Source organism: Mytilus edulis, chromosome 1, assembly GCF_963676685.1.
Source record: "Mytilus edulis chromosome 1, xbMytEdul2.2, whole genome shotgun sequence".
NCBI lineage: Eukaryota > Metazoa > Mollusca > Bivalvia > Mytilida > Mytilidae > Mytilus > Mytilus edulis.
In genome coordinates this window covers 114,825,163-114,850,474 of record NC_092344.1, presented here as the reverse complement: position 1 = coordinate 114,850,474, position 25,312 = coordinate 114,825,163, and the positions used below count along the sequence as shown (strand labels likewise).

Genomic DNA, 25,312 nt, shown 5'->3' with positions numbered 1-25,312 from the left:
TAAAGTATCTGTCGGAAGAAGGCAGATATTTTCTATTACTTACCAGTTTGTGTGCTTGTTCCAGTCGTTCCTGTTTGTTGACACTCAGCTTACAAACCCTATCCCACAGGGTAGATAACTCTATCAATTCAGCTTGTTGCTGTGACATGTCACCTTCAGATTTATCCATTAATTCTTTGGCACGTTTCCTTACAAATTCTACTGTATTGGCCCTGGCACCAAGTTCCTGCTGATATGCCTTTAAAAAGTAAGAACACATTGTTAGGTAAAACAGAATTGAGATTAATCTGCTGACAAATCAAATAGTAAGCTGCATATCTGGCCATAGCCATAAAAAAATATGCTGCAAACATCAGACTTTGAAAACAATGAATGTAAAAGATGTCCTATTTCAGTGACAGTGGTTATACATGTGTATTTAGGAAATAATTCATGGGGACTTGAATTTATACTGATTTTACCACTGGTTGGCCCTTGGCTAAATATTTTATCACGAGCTACAGCCATGGGTAAAATATCGGCAGAATTGACTGTTGTTTCTATGAAAATACAAAATACAAATGATAACATTTGCCATTTCTTCTAGACCTCACCTTATGTGACTCCATTAAGTTATTGACTGTATCTATATCGCCATGAACAGGTTGATCTTCGCCCAGAGTAGGTTCTACCTTACCCAGCCAGTCCAACAGAGCTTGTAATGCTTCAGAGAACTGACCAGCAAACAACAAAGCCTCCTCCAACTGTCTTTGTCTGAAAAGAAGAAAGATAACTCTTGTAGCGCATAAATAATTGACCAGTCAACAGTTTAGTGTTCTCAAACTAGCTGCCTTGATAACAGAATTTTACAAGAGGAAAGTGAAACTAACAATTAAAAGTCATGGTTTTAAAAAAATATTTTTTTTTTTTGCTGCCTACTAAAAACCTAAAATATATTATTTCACAGCACTTACTATCTTATGACAAAAGGATACACATAAAGCAATTAAAAAATCCCAAATACTGACTATAATAAGACCTACCTGTCCACAGATTTACTACAGACTGTGTTCCATTTAGTTTTCAGTTCTATTAACATTCTTTGTATATCTGTGACATCCTCGGGTGGACATTTGTCCTTCAACGTCCTTCCTGACCTGTTGATACTGTCATATAATGGCTGTCTGGTACCAATACCTCGCTGGTATTCCTGTAAAGTAAAATATTAGATCCAGAATTTCACCAGTCTAGCTTCTAGGGTAAGTCATTGACTATTTTGTTCTCTGAGAGAACTTCACAGTAAAGAGAATTGGTGAATTGGCTTCAAAAAAATTCCAAATAAAAAAATATTCTACTGTCTATTCAGTATTTTTAAATTCTGTAATAAGTAAAATTGATATCCATTTATAAATTTTCAGGTAGCTTTACCGTATATTTTTATAACCCAAAAAAATCTGAAAGGAAATTTCCACCTTTTTAAAACTGAAATTCTTCAATTGATTGGTTACCTAGCAACTACTCATATACATATTTCAGAATAATTCAAATGGATTAACTACTCATATACATATTTCAGAATAATTCAAATGGATTAACTACTCATATACATATTTCAGAATAATTCAAATGGATTAACTTCTCATATACATATTTCAGAATAATTCAAATGGATTAACTACTCATATACATATTTCAGAATAATTCAAATGGATTAACTACTCATATACATATTTCAGAATAATTCAAATGGATTAACTACTCATATACATATTTCAGAATAATTCAAATGGATTATCTACCTTGTGTTTTGCAATCTCGGCCTTTATTTTGATTGGATCATTTCCTACTTGATGATGAGAATCTAGGGTCTTCTCTGCTTCTCTTAACCAATCAAGTAACTCTCTCCACATGGCATGGAACTAAAAAAAAATAATGATACTTCTATATTACAATATAAAAGCTTAAATCTACAATATTTGTTCATAATGTAATTATCATGTCTTATTCCGACTATGTTTGTATGATAAAAAAATAAATTCTGAATCATAAATTTGACCATATATTTCAAGCTACCATAAGATGGAAGTTAAAACCACATAAAAACATCTAAATCAAGAGCTATGTATTTTCTATGTTTCTTTACCTGTTTGGCTTCCTTGTATCCCTTTTCTAGATGCCTTGTTCTCTCAGCACTCCTGGATACAATTTTCTCCCAGCGATGTTGAACACTGGCCAGAAGATTTTTGATAAGGATGACATCTTGTTTCTGACTGAAGTATTTCAGATGTGTTCCTGTCTTGTCCAGAGCTATCATAGTCTCTCGGTTTTTACTCACATCTTTCTGTAACGCCTGATATAGAAATAGAATACACAATATCTTAGTATCTATCATAACAATTTCCATTGAAATACAAATATGAAACCATCTATACTTTTGCTTAATTCATGTAGTAAAGTAAACAATTTAACCCTTAAAAATAGTTTCACATCTTTTCAAAACTTAATATTAATAAAAATAAATCACTAAAATAATATCTTATTGAACTCTTCCTAAATTTTCCACTTAGTTAACCCGAAAAAGATTGTTCCCATTTTGCATATTGCAAACTGTTATAATATGCAGGTTTCTTACTTTGTGGTCTTCAATTTGAACTGCTATCCTGTCAAGCAAACGACTGACTGGTTTCAGATTGTTCAGTGTTTTCTCTGTGTCTGTTAACCAGGCTATAAACCTGTCAAGGTCATCACTGAAACTGTTGGCTTGTCCTACTGCACTCTCTAGCTTTGCCTAACAATGATTAACATGCTCATAATGATAAACACGATTAACATGATTGTCATCATTTTAATAACTATATTTCTTCTTCAATAATCAAAACCAATAAGACAAATTAATAAAGCTCATAACTTAAACAAATCAGTGAAATCTTCATAAAAACTAAATTCTTACTTAGATGTTATTTCTGTTATAATACATACAAAATTTTCTAAAGTAGATCAAAACAGTGTAGTACTTTCAGGGTAAATGGTAAATTTGTCTTAAAGCAATTCACCCATGGAACTATGACATACCTTTCTATCCTCAGCTCTAGTCCTGATATTTTCCCATCTTTGGTGTAGTATTCCTAGACTCTGTCTGATACTATTAGCAGCAGTGTCAGACTTTTTAGCTGCCAGTTTGTTTCCAGCTTCTGTCAATTTACCTATCCTTCTATCCGTGTTATCTAGTTCATTGTACACATGCTAAAATACAAACAATATGTATATGCATTTATTTACAGTTTGAAAAGGAAAACATCACATTTTTGAGGTATGCATTAAAGTCATTTGACAAATTCAGTTATAATTGTTATGTATGTTAATAAATGCTTTGGTATTTTATTTAAAACTAATAATGATGAAGAAAATACTCTTTTAACTGGTATTGATGAACACAAATGTGTCTTTCTTTTAACTAATAACAAAAGTGCTAGGTTCTTTTAACTTATAATTATGAGGAACAAATGCTCTATTCTTTGAACTGAAAGTGATGAATAAAAATTGCTCTGTTCTTTTCACTGGTATTGATTAGTTATCAAATTTTGTTTCTTTTACAGATTATGTTCAGTAGCTGAGTTCCAACATAAATTCATTAAGAAGAGATACTAAAATCCTAGATATCTAAACTTTTAAATTTCAACAAAAACCGTGCTATTTTAATAAGAGCTTTAAGTATTTACCATGAATTTCTCAAACTGTTCTTTGGCTGTCTCAGGTAAGCCGCCAACTGGTGTTGATGTTATCAAATTATCCTCTAACTCTGACATATGGGCCAATGTATCTTGTAGATCACCAGCAAAGGACTTGGCCTGAAAAATAAATCAATGAGTTGTAAAATTACATTCTAGCAATGAAATAAGCTCCACAGCAATGATAAAAACCAAAACTTTTCAAATTACACTCCTACAATGACATGAGAAAGGGTGTCTTGTTTGTTCCAAGCAAATAAAATAAAAAGTAAATCTTAACAATTTATACAAACATATGAGGTCTTTTGACTGGTTTTTAACTGTCGAATATAATAGTTTAATTTTCATAATTTTCATCTGCAAAATGTATTCATAGTGAATTCATGCAAATATGCTTAATTCATTGAAATCCAGGGCTTTTACCTCTCTGAGAGCATCCTTTAGCCGTTTATGTTTGTTGTTACATTTATCCTGTACACGGCCCCACATGGTGTTGATCTCATTGAGTTTCCTTTTTACAGGAGAGTCTGTACCATGTTCCTTAGCAACCACACGAACACCTGCTTCTTTCAAGGAATCGACACTTTCTTTGTGGCCATCAACGTCATTTTGTATGACCTGAAAACATGAACAATATTAACCTATGAACTTATTGTTCTGTAATACCACATCAGTGTAAGATGGATATATCATGTTGATTTCAATATCAATATAACATAGATTTACAGACAAATCATAACAAGTAACATATTGTGGTTTTACTTCTTTGGGGGCTATAATTTATTAAGAATTATGAAAAATTCTGTTTTCTTGGATATTTGGTGTCATGGTTTTGACAAATCCTGTTAACAAGTCTTCATGAAATCCTGTTAACAAGTCTTCATGAAATTATATGTGGTTCACCTGTACCTACAAGCATACCTGTCAACCTGTGACGATGAAAATGCAGGTCATGACCTGCATTGAAGAATCAAATCTCAGGTCATAACGCGTACGAACTTTTTCGAGCTGAATTTCAGTATTTATGGTACATTTTCTTATAATGTATATCAAAGATACCAAAACATCAATGCATGTTCACTTGGTTAAGTCATTTTAAATCTTATTTATTATTATTTCATTACACTTTTAAAGATTTTTATTAACTTGTGTATCACAGTCTTATGTCCTTTACTTTTGTCATCATCTAAAATTTATTTTTTCAAATGTATTTTTAAAATGGGTGTACTAGCCTTTAAACAAACCATGTAGAGGTATTACATGAATGAACATTCATCTATCAATTGACAAGGAAATTAGACTATGATAAAATATAGTAATACAGTTAAAGGAAGTATAAATGTAAAAAATAATTTTCAACTTTTTTTTAAAAATTGTATAAAGGTATAAAAATAATGAAAAGTTATTTTTCAATATGTATTTGAATTTTATATTATTATGATTTAATTTTTTTCACCCATAAAACGTAAATATAAGGAATAATTTTGAATGGTGACAAATAAGGGGAAGTAACTCTTAGTTGAAATATCTTTGTAAAACAACAGGGCAATTTATTTACGACCTAAAGCTAAGGTAATTGGTGTTAATCAACAGTGTGTTTGACACCAAAGCTGTCAAGTGAAGCCATGCACTTAATAGGTCACTTAATTTGACAGTTTACATAGCTAGATGAACTGCATGTTCGTGGAAGAATTACGAATTTGCCGGTATTTCAAAGGAATATTACTTATGTCATGAAAATCAATCTCAATTGGCTAAGAAATACGGGTGAAATCGGGTCATTTTCGGATTTTCCAGGTTATTTCAATGACCTGGCGGGTGATCCGGGTGATCCGGGTGATCCGGGTGATCCCTCAGAATTGTGAAAATCTCGGGTCACACCCGCAGAATCCGGGTCAGTTGACAGGTATGCCTACAAGATACAACATCTATCAAAATTAGAAACTCACCAAATAATGAATTGACAGATGAAAATTTCATTTCAAGTTAACAGCTTTTCCCCCCATTCTTTAACACAAAATTAGAATCATAAACTCAAAATTTAAGTCACTAATTACCTTAAGTTTAGCCAGTTCTATTTCTATAGATTTGTGGTCACCATTCACTGAAGTGGCATCATCTAAAGACTGGTCAGTTTTATCCAGCCAGGCAAGCAGTTCATTCAGAGCATGCTCAAACTGACCAACATTCAACATGGCCATCTGTAACTTTCTCTACAATAAAAATAACAAACTTTCAATTAACTAGCTTAAGGTTAGAAATATTTATTACAATAAAAACAATAAAATAACAAACTTTCAATAATCAAATTTCAGGGCAGAAATATTCTTAGATCAAAAAGCAATAGAAAAACCAATCCAAGACAATCAAACACATCTTTTGCAATGAATCTTAACATATCTTTTATTACATGACTAACAATTCACTCTGAAGAATTTTATCTGAACCTAATCTTCAATGCAAATATTTCTACCATATAATATTCTTTTGCAGATGTTGTAGCTGAAACAATGTGAATACATTACCTCCCGATCTCCAAGTCCTTCCAGCAGATTGTCCCATCTTTTATTGACACTTGACATAGGTTCTTTAACAATGGCTGCCTGTTCTGGAGTGCTGTCCTTGGCAAGGTCATTGGCTTTCTGATTTAATGCTTCCACATCAACTTGCTTTGGTTCTATTTTGGCTTTCATATCCTGATTATACAAAGAAAATATTTTATAATTCAATATATAATTATCAGATTATCAAATCCAATACCGCCATTTACTAATGCTTTACTTACATTTGTTAGAAAAAAAAACCAACTATATGCTTTGTTCTACAATACTTGATAACATGAAAAATAACATTAACAGTACATATTATACTGCATCAGGTGTGCATTTCAAAAGTTAATGTTAATCAGTGATTCTTGAGGCCAACAAAGTAAGTGTTAATTTTATAGACTTCTTTTACTCACTTTAACTTGGTTCCACTGAATTTTGATGGTATCAAAGTCCGTACCAACATGGCCAAACTCTCTCACTTTAACCTCATTCTTCTGCAGCCAGACTAATATTTTCTACAATGAAACAGGAGAACATGTGACGTCTGTCATAAATTCTTGATGCATGAAATACACTTATTTGACTTAGAAAGTGTTAAAACAAAATTATGTATAAGTCTCAAGAATTGTCTTTTGTAATACACGAAAGTAATTGAAAAGAACAGGAGTGATCTGTCATTCTATGAAATACTTTACAAAAATATGTAAAACATTTTCCTCTTTGCTGTGTACAGAAATCTTATATGAATTTGAAATTCATCATGGAATATGTAGAGCCAAAAACTATTTAAGAGTACACAATGCAGACTTTTTTTCTGCAGAAACATTAATCACAAAGAATAAGACCTTTACAATCAAATTTGCCTGAAACAGCAAATGATTTTTTTAAGACAATACTAAAGTGAAAATCATAATTTAACTTGTATCTACCATAAGTTCATCCTGGAAATGAACAGCCTTGGTCAGAGCTACTTCCAGGTCTTTGGATCTCTTCTCAAACTTGTCTGCCACATTTCCTAAGGTCAATTGAAGGTCGTTTACATTTTTCTCCACCTCTGGTCTTTCTGGATCCCCACACAGTGATACCAACTGATCCCCTGTCTGACTGACATCTTCTATGTCTGCTTGGGTTGCTTCAATGTCATCTTTCAGTGCCTATTGATGAAAAACAAATTGTAAATAAAATATGACATTTCTTCAATTAATCTTTTTCTCAATGTTTGACAAAAATCAGAAACTTTATGGACTCTACGGTACTACAGACTCACCAGGCGTTGGTTCACTTTCGTTTGTAAAATATCAGAAAGGATGTTAAATTATGCAAAATATGCATTTACATGTACAATACACAAAAGTATACACATCTTTTTCCTTTAATTTCATATCATAAACAAGTCTTTTATTTAAAAGCAATAAAGATTATAAAATTAGGAAACATACAAATGATTTGAACGAAGAAATGAAAAAAGAGGAAGATTTCATCATTTGATTCAGATCTGTGAAAGTTTCACAAATTTTGTCCAGTAGTTCCAGACAGGTGAACATCCAAATCACAATATACCACAACCATGAGCGACCCCCATAATGATAAAACATGTAGTACTGAAATATACCTCCATATAATCCTGTTGTTCTCTGATGATTGCTGGTTCTAAGGCAGGTGGGTCCTGCTGGACTATGGCATTTTGTAGGTCTTTGATTGTACCAGCAAGAGAATGTAGGTCATCCCAGAATCGTTCTGACACATCCAGTGTTTCCTCCAGAGCTTGAGTACGGGAATGTGTGGCATCCTTGATACCCTCGTACAGATCTATCAGTTCATTTAACTTTTGTTGAACATCTAAAACAGAAGATATTTCTTTTGAATGCAGTTCTTTTTTACAGTGACAAATTAATAAAAAATAAAGAACCTTAATGAGCGCGCTCACATACCCACGCCCCAACATTGTCACTGAACAAATAAAATAACTGTACGAAAAAAAATTGAATCATAATTTCCTGTCACTATGCACTTCTACATAATATGTCCTTATTATCTAAAAAGGTTTCATGAAATTCTTTTGTGTGGTTTCAAAGGAGTTGCGATGACAGGAACAGGACTGACGGACTGACTAACGAACTGGTGAAAAACATTAATTCCCCCACAAATTTGTTGCATGGGGTATAAAAGGTCTCAGCAGCAAATAAATTCATTAATTGGATCATCTTCACTGGTTAGAGCCATTTCAAAGACTGTTTCATTATTTATGACCACTGTTAATGTATCTTTTATCAATTTTATCCCAGGCATTCTACATAAAAAGAACATTATACCCTTGACTGCCTCGTCCTGGTCACTGCCAGCTTGATTGATCAGGTCCTCAGCAGTAGATTTAATGGACTGTAAAGCAGTCTGTCTCATGTCCATGTCTTCCAACAAGGCCTACAAAAATCAATCAAACTTTACAAATATATTTGTTCTATACAGTACTATAAAATGCATTATAAAATTTGTCAACTTCTAATTTTTTTTTCTATAAAATATATTCAATGATTGATAACTTTCCCACTGCAATAATGAAAACATTGTATAATCAATTATTGGGGTTTGATTGTTGATTTAAAAGATCAGTCAACTTCCACAGTGCAGTAATATAAACATTACTTCATCCATCATAGTGGTGTAACTGTGGCTTTAAAAAAAATATATATATAATAGGGAACTGTATATTCTCTTTAACAGTCTGAACTTGTACTTAGTAATCACCAAAGTCATTGTAAAACATAAATTGTTATGATTCAAAGTTGTTCGTGTGATAGCATAGAAAGTTTAGAATGTAACCTTATTTTCTGCCAGTTGTTCTCTAAGTTTGTCAGGATGAGCAGACACTGGCTCAGCATTCTCTACTTGTTCACTTGTTGTTGCTAAGGTCTCTAACATGTCTTCCAACTTGTCTGTGAACTACAATTAGATGTCAAATAGATTAGTATTATATTTTTACTACTGAGAATGGATCAGGATTCCATTAATCAGAACTGTCATTTAAAATTATGATCCCATTATTTGTGCAGGAATTCATATAATTGTGTTTCTTGATTTTGATTTCTGAATCTGCAGTATGTAATCCTTGTACAAAAACTATTTATATGGTCATGTTTATGTGTGAGAAGCAGTATATCTGTACTGTGTACATGTAAAATAGCAGTATGAATACAGTTGAAACAAAAAACTATCAAAACATTATTAAATTGTAATAAGTTACTATTTAAATGATTATCATATTCCAAATCAACTCATGGGTCCACTATATTTTTGATTTTTTCCCATCAGAATCTTACAGTTGTAACATCTTATATCTAAAATCTAAAAAAGAAGGTTTTTCTAAACATTAGATTTGTGTTTGTTATATACCTCAGCTGATTGCTGCAAAGCTTCATCAATAGACATTGATCTGTCTCTCAGTGAGTTTCTCATATCATCCAATTTTTTGTTGTCCTTATCAAGCATCTTCTGAACCTTGAGACAATCATGTTCCCCACAAAGTTTGACTAAGGCATTTCCTGTCTTGTTAAGTCTGTCAATCACTGGTTTGTGGTCCTGCACTTCTTGTTTTAATACCTAGTGAAAAGGAGATCATTACGTTAAAAATTTAATATCGTTGTTGGCAAGCCATGGTATTTATAGTGTTTTTGCAATAAGTAAAGTTGATGTTGATATATTGTTTGATTTTCATTCATTGATTATTTTTAAAACTATACAAGTGACTTTTATATCCAATACATATGTATTGACTAAATATGTTTGAACTTTTTTAATATTACACAAAATTAAAATTGTTCATACCTTGACTTGATCTTGTTGTCTCTTTACATGATCTGCATCGATGGACATAACATCTAACTCAGCAAGCGTGGGATTAACTTCTGCAAACCATGTGATCAGATCCTGATGTGTATCATAAAAAGCTTTAGCCAATGGCAGAGTCTGTTCTAGCTGACTCAATCTATCTACACCTAGTTTTCCTACAGCATCTACTTTCTGTTTTAAATGTTCGACTCTTTCTCTTAATTGTGGATCATCCTCAAATGAAGATTCTCGTAATAATTTTTTACCCTTGGTTATGAATTCTCTGGCTTTGGCTTTCTGGCTGCTGATGTCGTCATTAATTGCCTGTAATATGGAAAGAGTATCTAAAATATTTGTTGCTCAAAGAATTCTATCAAACTTATTAGGCATTGATATTTATTTTATCACAAAGAAATGGCTTTTTCCTTACTTATATAAAATAAAGTTTATCTATGTAAAGGTAGTTATTGGACTTCTTATCAACTGTTTGTCTCAAAAATATAATCTTTAAATATATAAAATAGGATTGTAATCAGCTGCTATATCATTTGGCATAATACAATGATTCAGAATAAAGACACATTTTAACTATGTGAGAATGTACAAATATGATAACATATTTCAACGATGACCATTCTTTTTATCTGTATAATAATCTTTCTGCATACCTTTTGTTCAGCTATCTGTTTGTTGAGTTTGACAGGATCACTACTAACATCTTCAGCAGATTTGATCTTTTTAGCCTCATCATCAAACCATTCTATCAAGTCATTCATATCATTTACAATCTGGAATCAACATAAGTAAATTGTATTGCTACCTTTTTCATATTTTGTATAGGTTTTTTCAAGCATTGAAATTTTTAACATTTACTTGCTTAATTGCACAGATTTTGTCTGCATCCGCTTTCATTTAGTTACATTTATATACATCTGTTCATCTGTTGTATTTCTAACATAGAATAACCTATGTATCATGGATCCAAGCTCAGATAACCTCGTGTTTTGTGGACACTGCAAGGTGACTTCCGAATTATGGATATTATTTGACCCCTATTCATACCTCAGATGCCCTTTACATTATGTATACTATTTGACCTCTATTCTTACCTCAGATGACCTTTGTTTTGTTGACCTAAGTTTCTGTGACCTTCTCTGTATGTTGTCATTGACAGCATCATATCGTTTCATGTTTTTATTGATAGTATCTTCCACTCTAAGCCCAGCATCACCAGGAGCAAGCTCAGCCAACAGGTTACCATCATTATTCAGTGTCTCTATCACAGCCTGAATCTCTTGTAACTGTTGAACAAAGTTCTAAAACAAAAGTAAAAGGAGATGTACTTTCAAGAAAAGCTGTTCAAACATCTTTAACTTAAATTCTCTAAACCAAATTCAAAAAGAAAATGAAAATTTATTTTTCATTTTTGTATTTTAACCTCAAGATTAATTATTTTTTCTTAAATGAACACTTATTATTTTCACATCGTGATCTGCCTTTTGATAAAAAAAAAAACATTTTTGACTTGAATCTTACTTTTAATAGTCATTTTGATCCAAAAATAGTTTGTCTCACCTGTACTTGTTCAAAAGCTTCTGGTCCTGTGGCTTCCTTGGCTCTTAGTTGTGGTTCTACTGATAGGACCCAGTCTAGGAATTTAGCATGTGCTACATTAAAGTTTTTGGCGAGAGGTAAAGCTTCTTCCATTTGTTCCGTAGAATCTGAGACTTTGTTACAGAGATCTGAGAATCTACTCTGGAATGCTTTGGTTTTCTTGTCTAGTGTATCAGCATCAGGTCCTATAAGGTAACCATTTATAGTGTTTACTATTCAACATACTTTCTATTTGTTTTCTAGTATTCAAATATCTGACCTTAGCTAAGCTTTATACTGGCAAAAAAGATATTTATTAAGTTCTTACAGTTAAAATGAAGTAGCAACTAGGCAATATTTCTATATTTTGTAGAATCAGTTTTCTATAAAACCATCTTAAGTTCTCAGATAACAGGAATGGAAAATTACACTGAATAGAAAGACCCTATACCAAAGTAATAGTTGATTGTAATATGACGTGCTTCTTTAGCTTTGTAAACAACACTGTGATAAAATTCTCGATAAAATATACTTAGCGCAGACTCGGAGATATACATAATAATGGCTGTTACAATATGCTTCCCACGTAAGTCTTCATGTATTGGAACCTATTTGCAGACCCTTTGCCAATTTATTGTTTTAAAAAGTGCAAATAAAAAAAGACAAAATAACTTTTACTCTTATTCGTATGCATAATAAAAAGAAGTAATGCACAAGAGCCTGGAGAAATCAACAAAATAAAAATAAAATAAAATTCCGTGAACGTCTATTAAATCTTTTTGGCGCATTTAAGTCATATCAAAACATGACATCATACAAATGAAACCGCTAAAGTTGAAAGTTTTCTGTTATGTAAACCATCAGAACTCGTATGGTATTGTATTAAAACTGATTTGTTAGGTAGGTTTTGTTTTATTTTCTATTCTATTGCATTATTCGCATATTTACTCATTTTAGCAAGTCAACATGGCGGGTCCTTAGTTACAAAGTGTCAACTTTGGATTTGAAGGAAGCTTACGAGAAAAACATGTAAATTAAAAATTTCAAATGTTGGGTTTGAGAATTTAAAGAATTAAAAAAAAATTTTCTATCAGTTATTCACGAAATAACCTAAGCAAGCTACATATTTATAAAAATATTTGAGCTTTATTTAACAGGGAGTAAAAAAGAACAGCCACACACACAGCATACTTACCCTAGCTTCAGTTTTTTAATGACCGTATTTGTCCTATTAGAATCGAAATAATTCATGGAAGCCATAGATTGTTGGAAATTTACACATGGCCTGGGCCGTGATATTCATTAATTTTATCCCTCGCTAACGCTCAGGATAAAGTTTGAATATCACGGCCCAGGCCATGTGTAAATTTCCAACAATCTATGGCTTCCATGAATTATTTCTTAATTGTAATATTAACATTTCCATCTCTTTCACTTCCAAAATCCTCATGTAAAAGAGAGGCAAACAATAGCAAAGGGATATTCAATAAGTATCACACTTCAAGTCTTATCTTATAATATTCTTAAAAAGACATATAAACATTATACTATAATCAACTTATAAAATACTACAAAATAGTATGCAAAGTAAATTTGTTTAAGTCATTATAGCATTTTGTTTTTGTATCAAGGTCTGTTTGCAATCCCAATCTTAATCTATTATTATACAAGTTTTAAATATTTAGAAATTTGTACCTGAACAATATTTCTGTAAGTTGTCAGATTTGTCTCCTAAGTTCGTGAAGTTGTATTCTTGGTTAGCAATGTCATCCTCCATATCCTGTAATTACACAATTATTTAGCTTTTTTTATTATAATAAGTGCCCAACAAAAAATTGTTTTTTTCTTCTTTTTTTAAGACAATTCCTGTAGTGTTATATGGATTTAATAATATTTCAAGTAAACTATTAAACCTATAAATTTTTATTTCTCCAAATAAATTAAATCAAATAACACATTTCAGATGCCACATATATATAAAATATTTTTTTTAGCACAGGAACTACAACAAGAACTATCTGTTTTTATGATTAAAGAATTCCTTTACCTTTAGTGAAGTAATGATGTTTTCTATGCCTTCAGTATCCATTGCCGACGGTTCTAAAGCAGTAAACTTTTTCTCTGTCATGTCTAGCCACTAGAATTATTTTGTTTACCTTTAATGAAGTAATGATATTTTCTATGCCTTCAGTATCCATTGCTGACGGTTCTAAAACAGCAAACTTTTTCTCTGTCATGTCTAGCCACTAGAATTATTTTGTTTACCTTTAATGAAGTAATGATGTTTTCTATGCCTTCAGTATCCATTGCTGACGGTTCTAAAGCAGCAAACTTTTTCTCTGTCATGTCTAGCCACTAGAATTATTTTGTTTACCTTTAATGAAGTAATGATGTTTTCTATGCCTTCAGTATCCATTGCCGACGGTTCTAAAGCAGCAAACTTTTTCTCTGTCATGTCTAGCCACTAGAATTATTTTGCTTACCTTTAATGAAGTAATGATATTTTCAATGCCTTCAGTATCCATTGCTGACGGTTCTAAAGCAGCAAACTTTTTCTCCGTCATGTCTAGCCATTGACACAGAGGGTCTCTCACTTCCTGGTAATCCCTAGCTAATCCAACCACATCCTCTAACTTGTCTAAACGATTAGCAGCATTCTGTCGTAACACGTCCCATCTCTGCTGTAACTGGGCTGACTGATTCTGTATAGCCTTTTGCTCTCTAGAGTCAAGGTTTTTCAATAGATTATCGGCAAGTTGTTTCGCTGATTTAACACTGCTTTCTCTATCGTCTAACATCTTCATCAAGAACTGAAAACAATGTCATCAGATCATGAACAAATGTTTGGATTTATAAAGTACTTTATCTAGATACTGTTTCTCAATAGTTAACTGCTAAACCTTAATTATCTATCTTAAAAAATACACTGTTTTTTGATTTTGTAAGTTTGTTCATTGATTTTTATTTTCCAACGTTGAAACAAAATTTGTTCAGATTCATTATAATAAGCCCTTACCTTGAACAAGTTTTGATTCTGAATCCCTATTGAAACAATGAAAACCTCAAGTACAAAATACTATGACATGTATGACAGTCAAATCCCTATTGAAACAATGAAAACATCAAGTACAAAATACTATAACCTGTATGACAGTCAAATCCCTATTGAAACAATGAAAACATCAAGTACAAAATACTATGACATGTATGACAGTCAAATCCCTATTGAAACAATGAAAACATCAAGTACAAAATTTTTTGACATGTATGACAGTCAAATCCCTATTGAAACAATGAAAACATCAAGTACAAAATACTATGACATGTATGACAGTCAAATTCCTATTGAAACAATGAAAACATCAAGTACAAAATACTATGACATGTATGGCAGTCAAATCCCTATTGAAACAATGAAAACATCAAGTACAAAATACTATGACATGTATGGCAGTCAAATCCCTATTGAAACAATGAAAACATCAAGTACAAAATACTTTTACATGTATGACAGTCAAATCCCTATTGAAACAATGAAAACATCAAGTACAAAATACTATAACATGTATGACAGTCAAATCCCTATTGAAACAATGAAAACATCAAGTACAAAATACTATAAGATGTATGACAGTCAAATCCCTATTGAAACAATGAAAACATCAAGTACAAAATACTATAACATGTATGGCAGTCAAATCCCTATTGAAACAATGAAAACATCAAGTACAAAATACTATGACATGTATGGCAGTCAAATCCCTTATCACCAATCATCACCACTTCCTTACTTACTTTTTGTTCTTGTAATTGAGCTTTAACCACTTTGTAGTCAGTGGATGGAGATTTTTGGTTCTGAACCATATCTTCTGTTTCTTTTAGCCAACTGAGGAGGGAGTCTAAAGCATCATTGAATTTACCAGCTTGTAACAATGCATTGTCTAAGTTATGCTCACGTTCCAAGACCTAAAATTCATGCAACAAGCTGTTAGTTATAATCTAGAAACTAAGAAATTGTTTTATTTTCTTATAACAGGCAATTTTTCAGTTTCTTTCTAATCACTTTTCTATTAAGGCAGTTATTATTATTTATGCCCATGCTTGTTTACACTTGATCTCTTTCTAAACACCAATGTAAAAGCTTCATACATTTGTTTATTATAGTCCATTAAGAAAAAGTTCACTATCTCTCATTTCCAACTAATAGATGCTAATCATATCTCATAAAACATCAAATAAAATAACTAAAATAATTACCCAAACTAAATTCTGAATTTAAAAACTAGGAATTCAGCGAGCTAACCATGTATTCAAAAGTGTGAGAGTAATCAAATATATGTATTCTGTACCTTTTCATTCAGTTCTGACCATTTATCAACCATGATTTCTAGATCTGACTCGAGTCCTCCAGTATTGACTCCAGGGGCTGATGTTTGTACCAGAGTCTGAGCATCACCTTGGACAGATTCTACTCTCTTTAATAATGGCTCCAATACAGATTTCTGGAATAACTGTGAATACAATGACATATAAAATACAACTTTGTCAAGTTTTAAATTTTGCTAGGTAAAATTTGACTTGGATATCATTCATGAACATATTTCTCTTTAACTGTTGAAATAATTTTGAAAAAAGATTATTAGACAATTATCAAAAAATATCTATAAATGTTAACAAAATTAAGTTTTTACCAAGAGTCTAAAATTTTATGATAGTATGATTTTAAACAATGTAATGAAAAGTAATATACAACAAAACAGCTGATTCAGAAATGATAAACATTTATACACATACCTTAAGTTCCTCTTGCTGTCTTTTGATTGGTTCCACATCATGACCAATGGGTTCATGCATATCTAATTCTGCTGAGGCTCTATCAATGCTAGTTCTCATTCTACGTAGGTTATCATCCACACCTTCCATCTTACGGAATGTTTGAGCAAGGTCTTCTTTACGTTTTTCTGCCTTGTCTTTCAAGTTGTCAAACTGCTTTTGAATTTGTTTCATCTGTAACAAAAAGATTGTGTTAAGATAAAACTTTGTGACCGAAAAATAGCTTGAAAAAAAAATCTAACAAAAACATTCTACATTTCAAATTTGAAAAGAATAGTACATAGCAATCTTGAACCTATGTGCTTCAACAACAACACACATGTTTATCATATGGAACTTAACGTTTACATGAATCTGGAAATCTGCTATAACAGAAGTTTTTTTTTAAGGCAAATTAATCTCCTAAAAATCATTATCTGGTGATGTCATACTTACAGGAGATAAAACCCCAGTATCAGTAAGGTAACCTGAGGATTTGAGGCTGTCTGTCTTACGTTTGACGTCATCTATCTTAGCCTCAATGTCATGCAGCTTAGAGATGAACTCCTGAAAATGGAACAAAGAGTTTATAGTCTTATTCTTCTATGACAGAAGTAATGTAATGTTTTCATTCATGTTTAAAGAATAAAAATATATCTTAGAAAACATGTTACTTTTAATCTTTATAGCCATTATTCATTTTTGTTTGAACAATTAATCAATGGCATCTTTCTTTTAACTAAACACATGACAATTCAAAATAGATGCATCTAGCACTATCTTATAAATAAAATACATTTTGAATACCCCATCCATTTATCAAAAATTAATGTCACACATTTCTAGATGTAAACTACGTGAACTACTTAATTGTTAATCACAGTTAAACTTCCCAAATAAAAAAAACACCAGCATACAAAAGATGGAGTAGGATTATCAAGATTTGACAGGTTTCATGAAAGATCAGAACAAGTTATTTTCAAATGAATAGGCTCTTCAAAATAAATTCTTGACAGGATCATTTAGTTTTCCTATCTTTGTTTGTGTGAAAATGAATTTGTGTCTTTGAAGCTATTTTTCACAGTCCCATACCAGCAATAACATAAAAAATAAGCTAAACAGTGAGAACCCTTTATAATTTGGTGCTTAGCAAAAAATAGGCCATAAAATAAATAAAACCATCAGCAACATAAGCCATCTTAATAAAAGCAAGTTCACTTTGTAATCAGAATAAATAGAGGTGTTTTTTTTTCTCTCTCCAAATATTACCTCTCATTTGAGATTTCATAAATATTTTTCGTTCTTCTATAATCTTTTTAGACTTCTTCAGAGTTTGAAAGTAATTTGAAAATGTACAAAAATTCATTTGTCATTGTGTCTCTAGTCTCGCTGAACTAAAGATGTTGACCAAATAAAGTCCATAGCAATGGAACCTATGTGAATACAATCATTTGCCCAAACTAAACATAGAAAATGGTAGTGTTCTAGAATGAAAGCTATTTTACATGCTGTTCAGAATGTAAACAAGGAGGTGTATATATTTCATTTTCCACAAATAATAAATTAAAGATTTGACAAGAATAACTCACTAAGATACAACCATTCTGTAAAATGGCATGATGCATTGAATATTAATGTTATACAAAAAGTACAGTACTAGAAATTTAAGAATAACAAAACACTAATCTTTAGAATGTTTCAGTATTTCTTTAGAACAGATTAATCAGATATTTTTTTTAATAACTCATTCAAAATGTGTTTGACTAGCAGCTTTGTGCATTTAAAGCCAGTTTTGACTACAGTTTAAGTTATAAGACAGGTTTAAGACTTTATATAATCATAGATGTCAACTTTCTAAACCTCTTAAGGGTGAAGGTGATACTTCCTCATAGGAATTCATTTCAGGCCTGAGATAATTATGCTATGTTTTCTGTTTTCTTTCTTACTTTTTGCAGTTAAATTATTAATTTTTGAATCAATTTAAATTATTCTGATTCCAAAAATTAATAACCAGAATCATTTACCATTTTTCAGACCATATCAAATTTGTTTTTAGATAATAAATATTGAGAAGCTCACTTTCATATGAGTTGATATTTATGTTTCCTACTTTTTTAAAAACTATTAGTGTATTTTTTTTTAAACAAAGTTTAAGTTCCAAGTCGAAGTAATTCTCTGCCATTTGGGAACAATGTGCTATTTCTGAACTTTATGGATCGTACAAAATTTCAATATTCTTACACCAAAATGTCAATAATGTTACATATTGGTAGCCATTAAAATTAGATCTATTGAAATTAAGGAACCCCTTATTTACTTTGACTTGATCTAAAGAACTATTGACAAAAAAAAATTATAAGGTTGTCTAATATTTTTTCAACAATCAAAATAGTAAGGATGTTTTTCATTTCCAAAGTCTTAAATCTGCCTGTCCCTGTTTGGTTGATTAATCCCACAAATCTAAATTAAAAGCACTCTAACACTTAGTCATTATCATCATCCAAGTGCAAAGCAACAGAAACAAATATCATACCTCTATTTCTACCACTAAGTCCTTTAAAATATAATTATACATGATAATTTAAGAAATCGGAGTGCAATTCAATCAAATGTAGTCAACATTTACTATTCCAAACATAAGGCTACACTCTGGATAACCTGTTTAGTTTGACTTTGTCTATAGGTAATATGAAGAATATGTATGTAGGCATATTTTCATAGATTTAGAGTTGTAAACAGATTGTTTTCCCCTGTATAAAAGGGGGATATTTGATGCACTAAATGTTGACCACTATACTCAAAATTTAATTTACTGAAAAACATTGAAAAACATTTACAAGAAAATATTTACAATTTACTATATGTACATTTATGTAAAACATAAAATAACTGAAATTATACCAACCTCATTTTCCCTTTGTTGGCCTCTCAGCATGGATTCATCTCGTCCAATAGGGTCAAGTGAAGTAAATTCAGCATCTAAATGAGCCAGTTCTGAACCTACATTCTGGACAAGATCCTGTAAATACATCTTCTAATAATAAAATCTGACAAAAAACTTATTATACCCTCTACATATACACTCATACAAGGGGTGTTTCTTTTTTGCAGTCATAGCTTTCATGCGAAAATGTTTTCAGGTAAAAGAAAAAGAATTCTTATTATTAATATATATAATATTAACAAAATAAAACAATTAAGCCTTTGCAAGAGCACCTTAAGCACCATACTTATGGAGGTTAATGACAAGATATGACCTTGACCTCTGACCTACCTGATATTGTGTTAGAACCATAGCACCACTCTCCATTTCTTCAACTACGTCTGCCAGCTCTTGTTGTAGCTGATCATGTTTCTGTTTTGCTTTCTCTAGATTGGTGACCAGAGGAGCAGTGATGTCCCCTTGGACTTGTAACCCATCCAGTAATGCCTCAGCATAATCTACCTGTGATGTGATGGCATCTACATCTTCTTGCCATGCCTGTGTAAAATAAATAGTTAAATAAAATTGTTGTAATTTGTCAAATGCAAATGTACCTAATATAAGAAAAAGTTACATAAATTATTTAAGTGATTTTATTGAATTTTCACTAGTATTTGTCAATTGCAAATATACCTAATATTAGACAGCAACAAACAATCAAATCATTGTATAGCATAACACTTCCCGTGAAGAACATTATGAAAGTAAGAATGCAATAGTTTTTGGTTTATATTAACCCTTGACTTAGTATATATACTGCACTTTCAAGCTCAATGGAACTTAATCGGGACAATATTTACAAATATTATTACAAATAATCTTATCATATATGGTATACTACATGAATTCTCTTCAATTCAAATCATCACTGATATAGAATAATTAAAAGTAATAGAATGTGAGATAATTATATTGATACTCATACTGCAATTTATTTACCTTAATTTTATCTATGTGCTTGGGATCTTTAGATGAACTACCCTGTTTCAGATGAGTGTCAAGTTTATCTTTATATCTATCTAACGTAGACTCTGATTCCCTCATGTTGTCCTGGAATTCCTCCAGTCTCTGTAACAAGTCTTCTAATTCTTCTATCTTGTCTGCTACAGCTGTATAACAAATAAATATTGTGATCTGCTATCTAACAGTAATTATATAAGTGTCACGTTTAAAAACTAACACAAAGAAAACATATATCTATTAACTGTCTATCACAACTTCTTAATATTCTACATATATACTGCAATTGAAAAGAATTAAAAAATAATTTCAGTTCCAGTTTTACAAAGTTTTATTATTTGAATTATGAAATTAGAATTTTTTGTTTTACGACTGCATAACATGTGTATTTAGATGCATACAATGATAAATCTGTGGAATAGTTACCTTGACTGAGATTTTCCCAACGTTTGTTAGCATCAAATAGTGTGTCAGTCACATGGTTTTTATCTGTATCCACTAATCCTATCAATGATTGGCCCTCTCTGTTCAAATTGTCATGATCATGGGAATGTTTAAGAATGTCTGTCTGCAGTGCCTGTACATAAAATATAAATCAGATCACAATCTTGTTGATGAATGTTAAAATAAAATCCTTCTCTCTATCTAAAGTTTACCTACTTTTGAGCAATAGTTTTTCACTCTCAATCTTGGCAATATATAAATTATTAATTCAATACTCTTGACATTAACCAGGATTGATGAAGTTTAGTTGGCATACTAAACAAAGATAATATTAAATAGTACACTTCAGAAATACAATATGACTGTTATCATTTAGGAACAAAAAGAATTGTTTTTGTTTTAATTTCTGAGCATCTTTAAAAAAAATTATATTACCTGAGCATCCTTGAGTTTCTTTGCCACCACATCTTTATCTAAACTTTTGGGTACAATATTAGCCAGTTTTTCATTATCAATGTTCAGCCACATCAATATCTTGTCGAGTTGTTCCTGGAAGTTCTGTCCATGTTTCTGACTAGCCTCGATCTGCTGTGATCTCTGTAACGCTTGTCTGTTAAGCTCCTCCCACTCTGTTTTAATGTCTTCTAACTTCTCAGCAAGTTCTTTAGAATGTTTGGATGGCGGCATTGTGTCGAGTAATTTGTTACCTTTACGTAGGATATCTCTAACCTCAGTTCCTCTCTCATTGATATCTTGTGTGATCAACTGAAGACAGAAAAATAAGACATCAAGATAATCTGCAATAACGACAATCCACGGCAGCTCCTGTATTTATTCTGTATGACTATTATATTTCATTGGGAGAAGATGAAGCAATATTTAGAGTAAGATATATGTAATATTTAAAACAAAGTTGGTAAAATTCTGTATTTCAAAATATTAGCATTGACACTTTACAGAAAAGAAAACCTAGACTAAAACCATCAAAAAGTAAAGTTTATTGCCTACCTTTTGTTGTCGAGCTTGTTCCCTTAGGAGGTCAAGGTTACCAGACACAGGTGGTTGTTCCTGTATTTTAGCAAGGAGATCAGATACCCAGTCCAGTATTTCCTGACAGCCTTCTTGGAATTGTTCTCCCTCCTGACTTGATTGTTCTATACTGGTCTTCTTTGCAGCTAATGATGAAATAAACAATCATTCTATTAGCAATTATTGTTGTATATGTCAGTTGGTCACAGTTAAGTACTATTTAAAAGGGTTTAGATTCAATAAGTGAAAACAGTTGAAAAATCCATACTCAACTGAAGAAACCATTCCAAGAACAGATTAAAATATTTGTAAAATTGTTTTTATCAATATCAAAAGCTTTTAAAAAAAAACACAAATTCTACTTAAAATGTTTGTATACAATTTTTCTTTCCTCGCTTCATTTAATACCTACCAAGTATAGATTCCATTTCAGTGACTGGTTTCTCTATCGCTGATATTTTGTTCTTCAGTTCAGATTTTGTACTAAGATCTTTGGTATTGTCACCAACCTTCTTTCCAAGCTCCTTTAGTTTGTTCAATAATGGCTGCTGATTAACAAGTTCACCTTCCAATGACTGAAAATAAATCAAATTAGAATCACACATTTTATTTTTTACTTGATAATACATGTTTGGTATTATCTAATGAAACTTTAACGTGGCAGGAAAATATTACATCACTTTTTGATATTCTGTCTTGTTCTAGACAGACATGCTGAGCCAGATTTTAAATGTGATAACGTACCTGTAATCTATGTATCTGTCTTTGGTGTTCCTCTGGGTTGGTGGGTTGAGTATTAACTCCATCAACTCTATCAGTGTAGTCACTCAGCCAGTCATGTAATGACTGTAATGTCTCATTAAACTCAGCACTCATTCCCTCCACAGCAATAAGTGTCTTGTCTCTCTCACCGAGTCGAGAACTGAGCTGGTCCCATCCTTTACTGATAACTGCCATCTTCTCACTGATATGAGCAGCATCTGTGGAGTCTGGCTGACATTTGTCCAGGATGCTATGTCCACTCTGGATTAAACGTTCATATAATGGTTCCTGTCCAGCAATTTCCTCTTTCAGGATTTTAATTTGTTCTTGTTGGTTGTGGATCTGAGATGGTTCTGTAGCTACTGGTCCTAGTACAGCCACCATTTTTTCTTTCTGAGCTATCCATTTCTGTAGATGCACACCAGCATCCTTGAAGTCTCTGATGTCTGATACCATTCCCTCTAAAGCTTTTCTTCGTTGTTCTGAGGCAACCTTTACATCAAGCCATTTGTCATCTAGGAAAAGTAAACATAATTAGTTGTATTCTTCCGATGATTCAAACTCATAATTTTTTTTATAATTAAGACTAATAGAGTAGGCAACATCTTATCATTTAAGTAAAAATTTTATAAACTTTATACTTTTATTTTCCCTTGCACACTGACAGCATGTTGATGGAGGGATATTGAAAACATGCATTTATAAAATGATATGAAAAGAAAATTCATAAAAAAAAAAAGTTACCTAATTCAGCAAACTGTTGTTGAACTCTGTCCATTCCAGGGACACCTTTCTTTGTCTTCATCAGTTCTTGAGATTTGTTTCTGATGTCCTCAATCAGGGCCTCTTTCTCAAGTAACTCTTTATGCAGTGTCTGCAAGTAAAGATAAACGATCATGCATAGTTCACACAATTTCTTTTATTTGTTAAATACTTGCACAATCTGATGATCAGGTCACACTGATTTCTCCTTTTTTATTAGGGGATGTAAAGGGATAAGACATTTTAAACATGCAAACATCTTGTGCATAGGATTTTTTTCTCAGAAAGAATAACATCTAAATTAAGTGTGCTGCATACTCTAGCATTGCTGTATTAGGAATTTACAAAATATTCACTCTTTTCAACAGTAAATTTTCTAACAGTATCTTTTTCAGAGTGGAGAAATCTCATTGGATATGATAGTCGAATATATGTGTAGTGTGTTCTAATAATCTGATATCATCTAATTGAACTAACTGCTACTGTCAGTGAACTATTGTAACTACCTCTTGGAGTTTCAACTGTTTCTTAGCCTCCCTTTCACTGGTAGGTAAAGAAGGAGACAGACTGGCATCCAGTTCCTTAAGATCAACCCAAGTCATAAGGTCATTGACATCCTGTAGGAATGTTTTGGTACTTGACAACATGTTCTGTAACTCTTGGTGACGATCTGCCAGACGGTCACCCAGAAGGTCATAACGATGATTAATGTCAACTAGTTCTTGTTGAATTTCTGTCAAATCTGTAAAAATATTATTTCATGATCATCAAAATATGTGATAATAAGTATAAAATGATTAAAATATTTTGATCTATTAAATGAAAATTAAAGTAACTGTTAAGTCGGATACATATTATAGCAAACAACAGTCTCTGAGGCACGGGTGCTGATATCAAATGAAAAAGGTGATATATTATTTAATCTAAAATACTACTTCTAAATAGAATATATGTAAATTAATCTGCCAAAGTAAAAGATTTACCTTCCAGATTAAAGTTGTCACTGGAACTCTTTTTACTACTGAATCCACTAGAATCACTAGCAGGACTGATTACATTGGGTGATGGGGACGATGGATAAGTAAATGATGGGGATGGACTTCGGACTCTTGGTGACATTAGACTGGATAATCTTCTACCTCCTAAGAATAAGAACAAATTCATGTTACATACAGTCACAAGGCTCAACACTAAAAGTGTTTGTAGTCAGCCAGTTCCATCTTTTATATCATGATAGTATATTGGTATCTTCACTACCAGGAAATAACCCTTACAAACATATTTTTTCTAAATTATGCTGTTATTTAATTCATTTTTCAACTTATCCATTTATTTCCAAACATTCTATTGAAAAATAAAGTGAAAAACAATTTAAGATTACTGGAATTTCTTTCTTATTTCTTGATACACTGATACAAAAGTTCACTTTAACAGCTTACTGTTTTTCTAAGGGTTCAGATCAGAAAGATTTCACTGTAGATTATATTACTGCACTTACTCATAATCTTTCTGAATGGACTACTTGGTCTGGTGTCTGGATTCTGAAGGTTATCATAAGCTGCTCCAAGGTCATTCACTTCATCAACAGTTTCAGCATGTTCTTGGTATTGTTGTAACATAGGCTAAAATAAACCAATTGTTTACAAGTAGCTGAGTATTGGTACTACATTTTAAAAATCTTTAAAAAAATAAATCACATTTCTACTTTATACTTGATTTCATTAAATCTTAATTCTGAAAACTATCAAGCCAGTATGATTTATTGAATAACTAATCAAAGAAATTCAAATGTAAAAAAACAATGCTTCATATGGTTGATTATTTAAAATAGTAAAATGTTTTAAATAAACTCAAGCACATCCCTTTTTGAACTTTTAGATTAGTAT

The 25,312-nt window shown here is 31.6% G+C and overlaps 1 protein-coding gene across 16 annotated transcripts in view; it reads right to left on the bottom strand.

The window, feature by feature from the left end:
- Nucleotides 1-25,312, bottom strand: part of LOC139500969 (uncharacterized) — a 159,224-nt gene that overhangs the window by 19,960 nt on the left and 113,952 nt on the right. For 15 of the 16 annotated variants that reach the window (XM_071289946.1, XM_071289938.1, XM_071289915.1 and 12 more), the window contains 40 exons: nucleotides 24,925-25,048; nucleotides 24,410-24,568; nucleotides 23,933-24,168; nucleotides 23,409-23,538; nucleotides 22,647-23,179; nucleotides 22,315-22,477; nucleotides 21,882-22,048; nucleotides 21,309-21,638; nucleotides 20,856-21,006; nucleotides 20,409-20,578; nucleotides 19,761-19,967; nucleotides 19,392-19,505; nucleotides 19,020-19,040; nucleotides 16,943-17,053; nucleotides 16,469-16,681; nucleotides 16,024-16,185; nucleotides 15,470-15,640; nucleotides 14,158-14,484; nucleotides 13,370-13,454; nucleotides 11,657-11,880; nucleotides 11,191-11,397; nucleotides 10,750-10,869; nucleotides 10,079-10,405; nucleotides 9,647-9,853; nucleotides 9,077-9,196; nucleotides 8,569-8,677; nucleotides 7,869-8,095; nucleotides 7,186-7,410; nucleotides 6,670-6,771; nucleotides 6,233-6,403; nucleotides 5,765-5,920; nucleotides 4,131-4,325; nucleotides 3,699-3,827; nucleotides 3,052-3,222; nucleotides 2,612-2,767; nucleotides 2,123-2,329; nucleotides 1,779-1,898; nucleotides 1,023-1,189; nucleotides 594-753; nucleotides 44-238 (listed from right to left, as the gene is read on the bottom strand). In XM_071289946.1, coding sequence (XP_071146047.1) covers nucleotides 44-238; nucleotides 594-753; nucleotides 1,023-1,189; nucleotides 1,779-1,898; nucleotides 2,123-2,329; nucleotides 2,612-2,767; nucleotides 3,052-3,222; nucleotides 3,699-3,827; nucleotides 4,131-4,325; nucleotides 5,765-5,920; nucleotides 6,233-6,403; nucleotides 6,670-6,771; nucleotides 7,186-7,410; nucleotides 7,869-8,095; nucleotides 8,569-8,677; nucleotides 9,077-9,196; nucleotides 9,647-9,853; nucleotides 10,079-10,405; nucleotides 10,750-10,869; nucleotides 11,191-11,397; nucleotides 11,657-11,880; nucleotides 13,370-13,454; nucleotides 14,158-14,484; nucleotides 15,470-15,640; nucleotides 16,024-16,185; nucleotides 16,469-16,681; nucleotides 16,943-17,053; nucleotides 19,020-19,040; nucleotides 19,392-19,505; nucleotides 19,761-19,967; nucleotides 20,409-20,578; nucleotides 20,856-21,006; nucleotides 21,309-21,638; nucleotides 21,882-22,048; nucleotides 22,315-22,477; nucleotides 22,647-23,179; nucleotides 23,409-23,538; nucleotides 23,933-24,168; nucleotides 24,410-24,568; nucleotides 24,925-25,048 — 7,269 coding nt within the window. The remainder of the gene's footprint in view (nucleotides 1-43; nucleotides 239-593; nucleotides 754-1,022; nucleotides 1,190-1,778; nucleotides 1,899-2,122; nucleotides 2,330-2,611; nucleotides 2,768-3,051; nucleotides 3,223-3,698; nucleotides 3,828-4,130; nucleotides 4,326-5,764; nucleotides 5,921-6,232; nucleotides 6,404-6,669; nucleotides 6,772-7,185; nucleotides 7,411-7,868; nucleotides 8,096-8,568; nucleotides 8,678-9,076; nucleotides 9,197-9,646; nucleotides 9,854-10,078; nucleotides 10,406-10,749; nucleotides 10,870-11,190; nucleotides 11,398-11,656; nucleotides 11,881-13,369; nucleotides 13,455-14,157; nucleotides 14,485-15,469; nucleotides 15,641-16,023; nucleotides 16,186-16,468; nucleotides 16,682-16,942; nucleotides 17,054-19,019; nucleotides 19,041-19,391; nucleotides 19,506-19,760; nucleotides 19,968-20,408; nucleotides 20,579-20,855; nucleotides 21,007-21,308; nucleotides 21,639-21,881; nucleotides 22,049-22,314; nucleotides 22,478-22,646; nucleotides 23,180-23,408; nucleotides 23,539-23,932; nucleotides 24,169-24,409; nucleotides 24,569-24,924; nucleotides 25,049-25,312) is intronic. The other variant, XM_071290016.1, reaches the window with a different exon arrangement.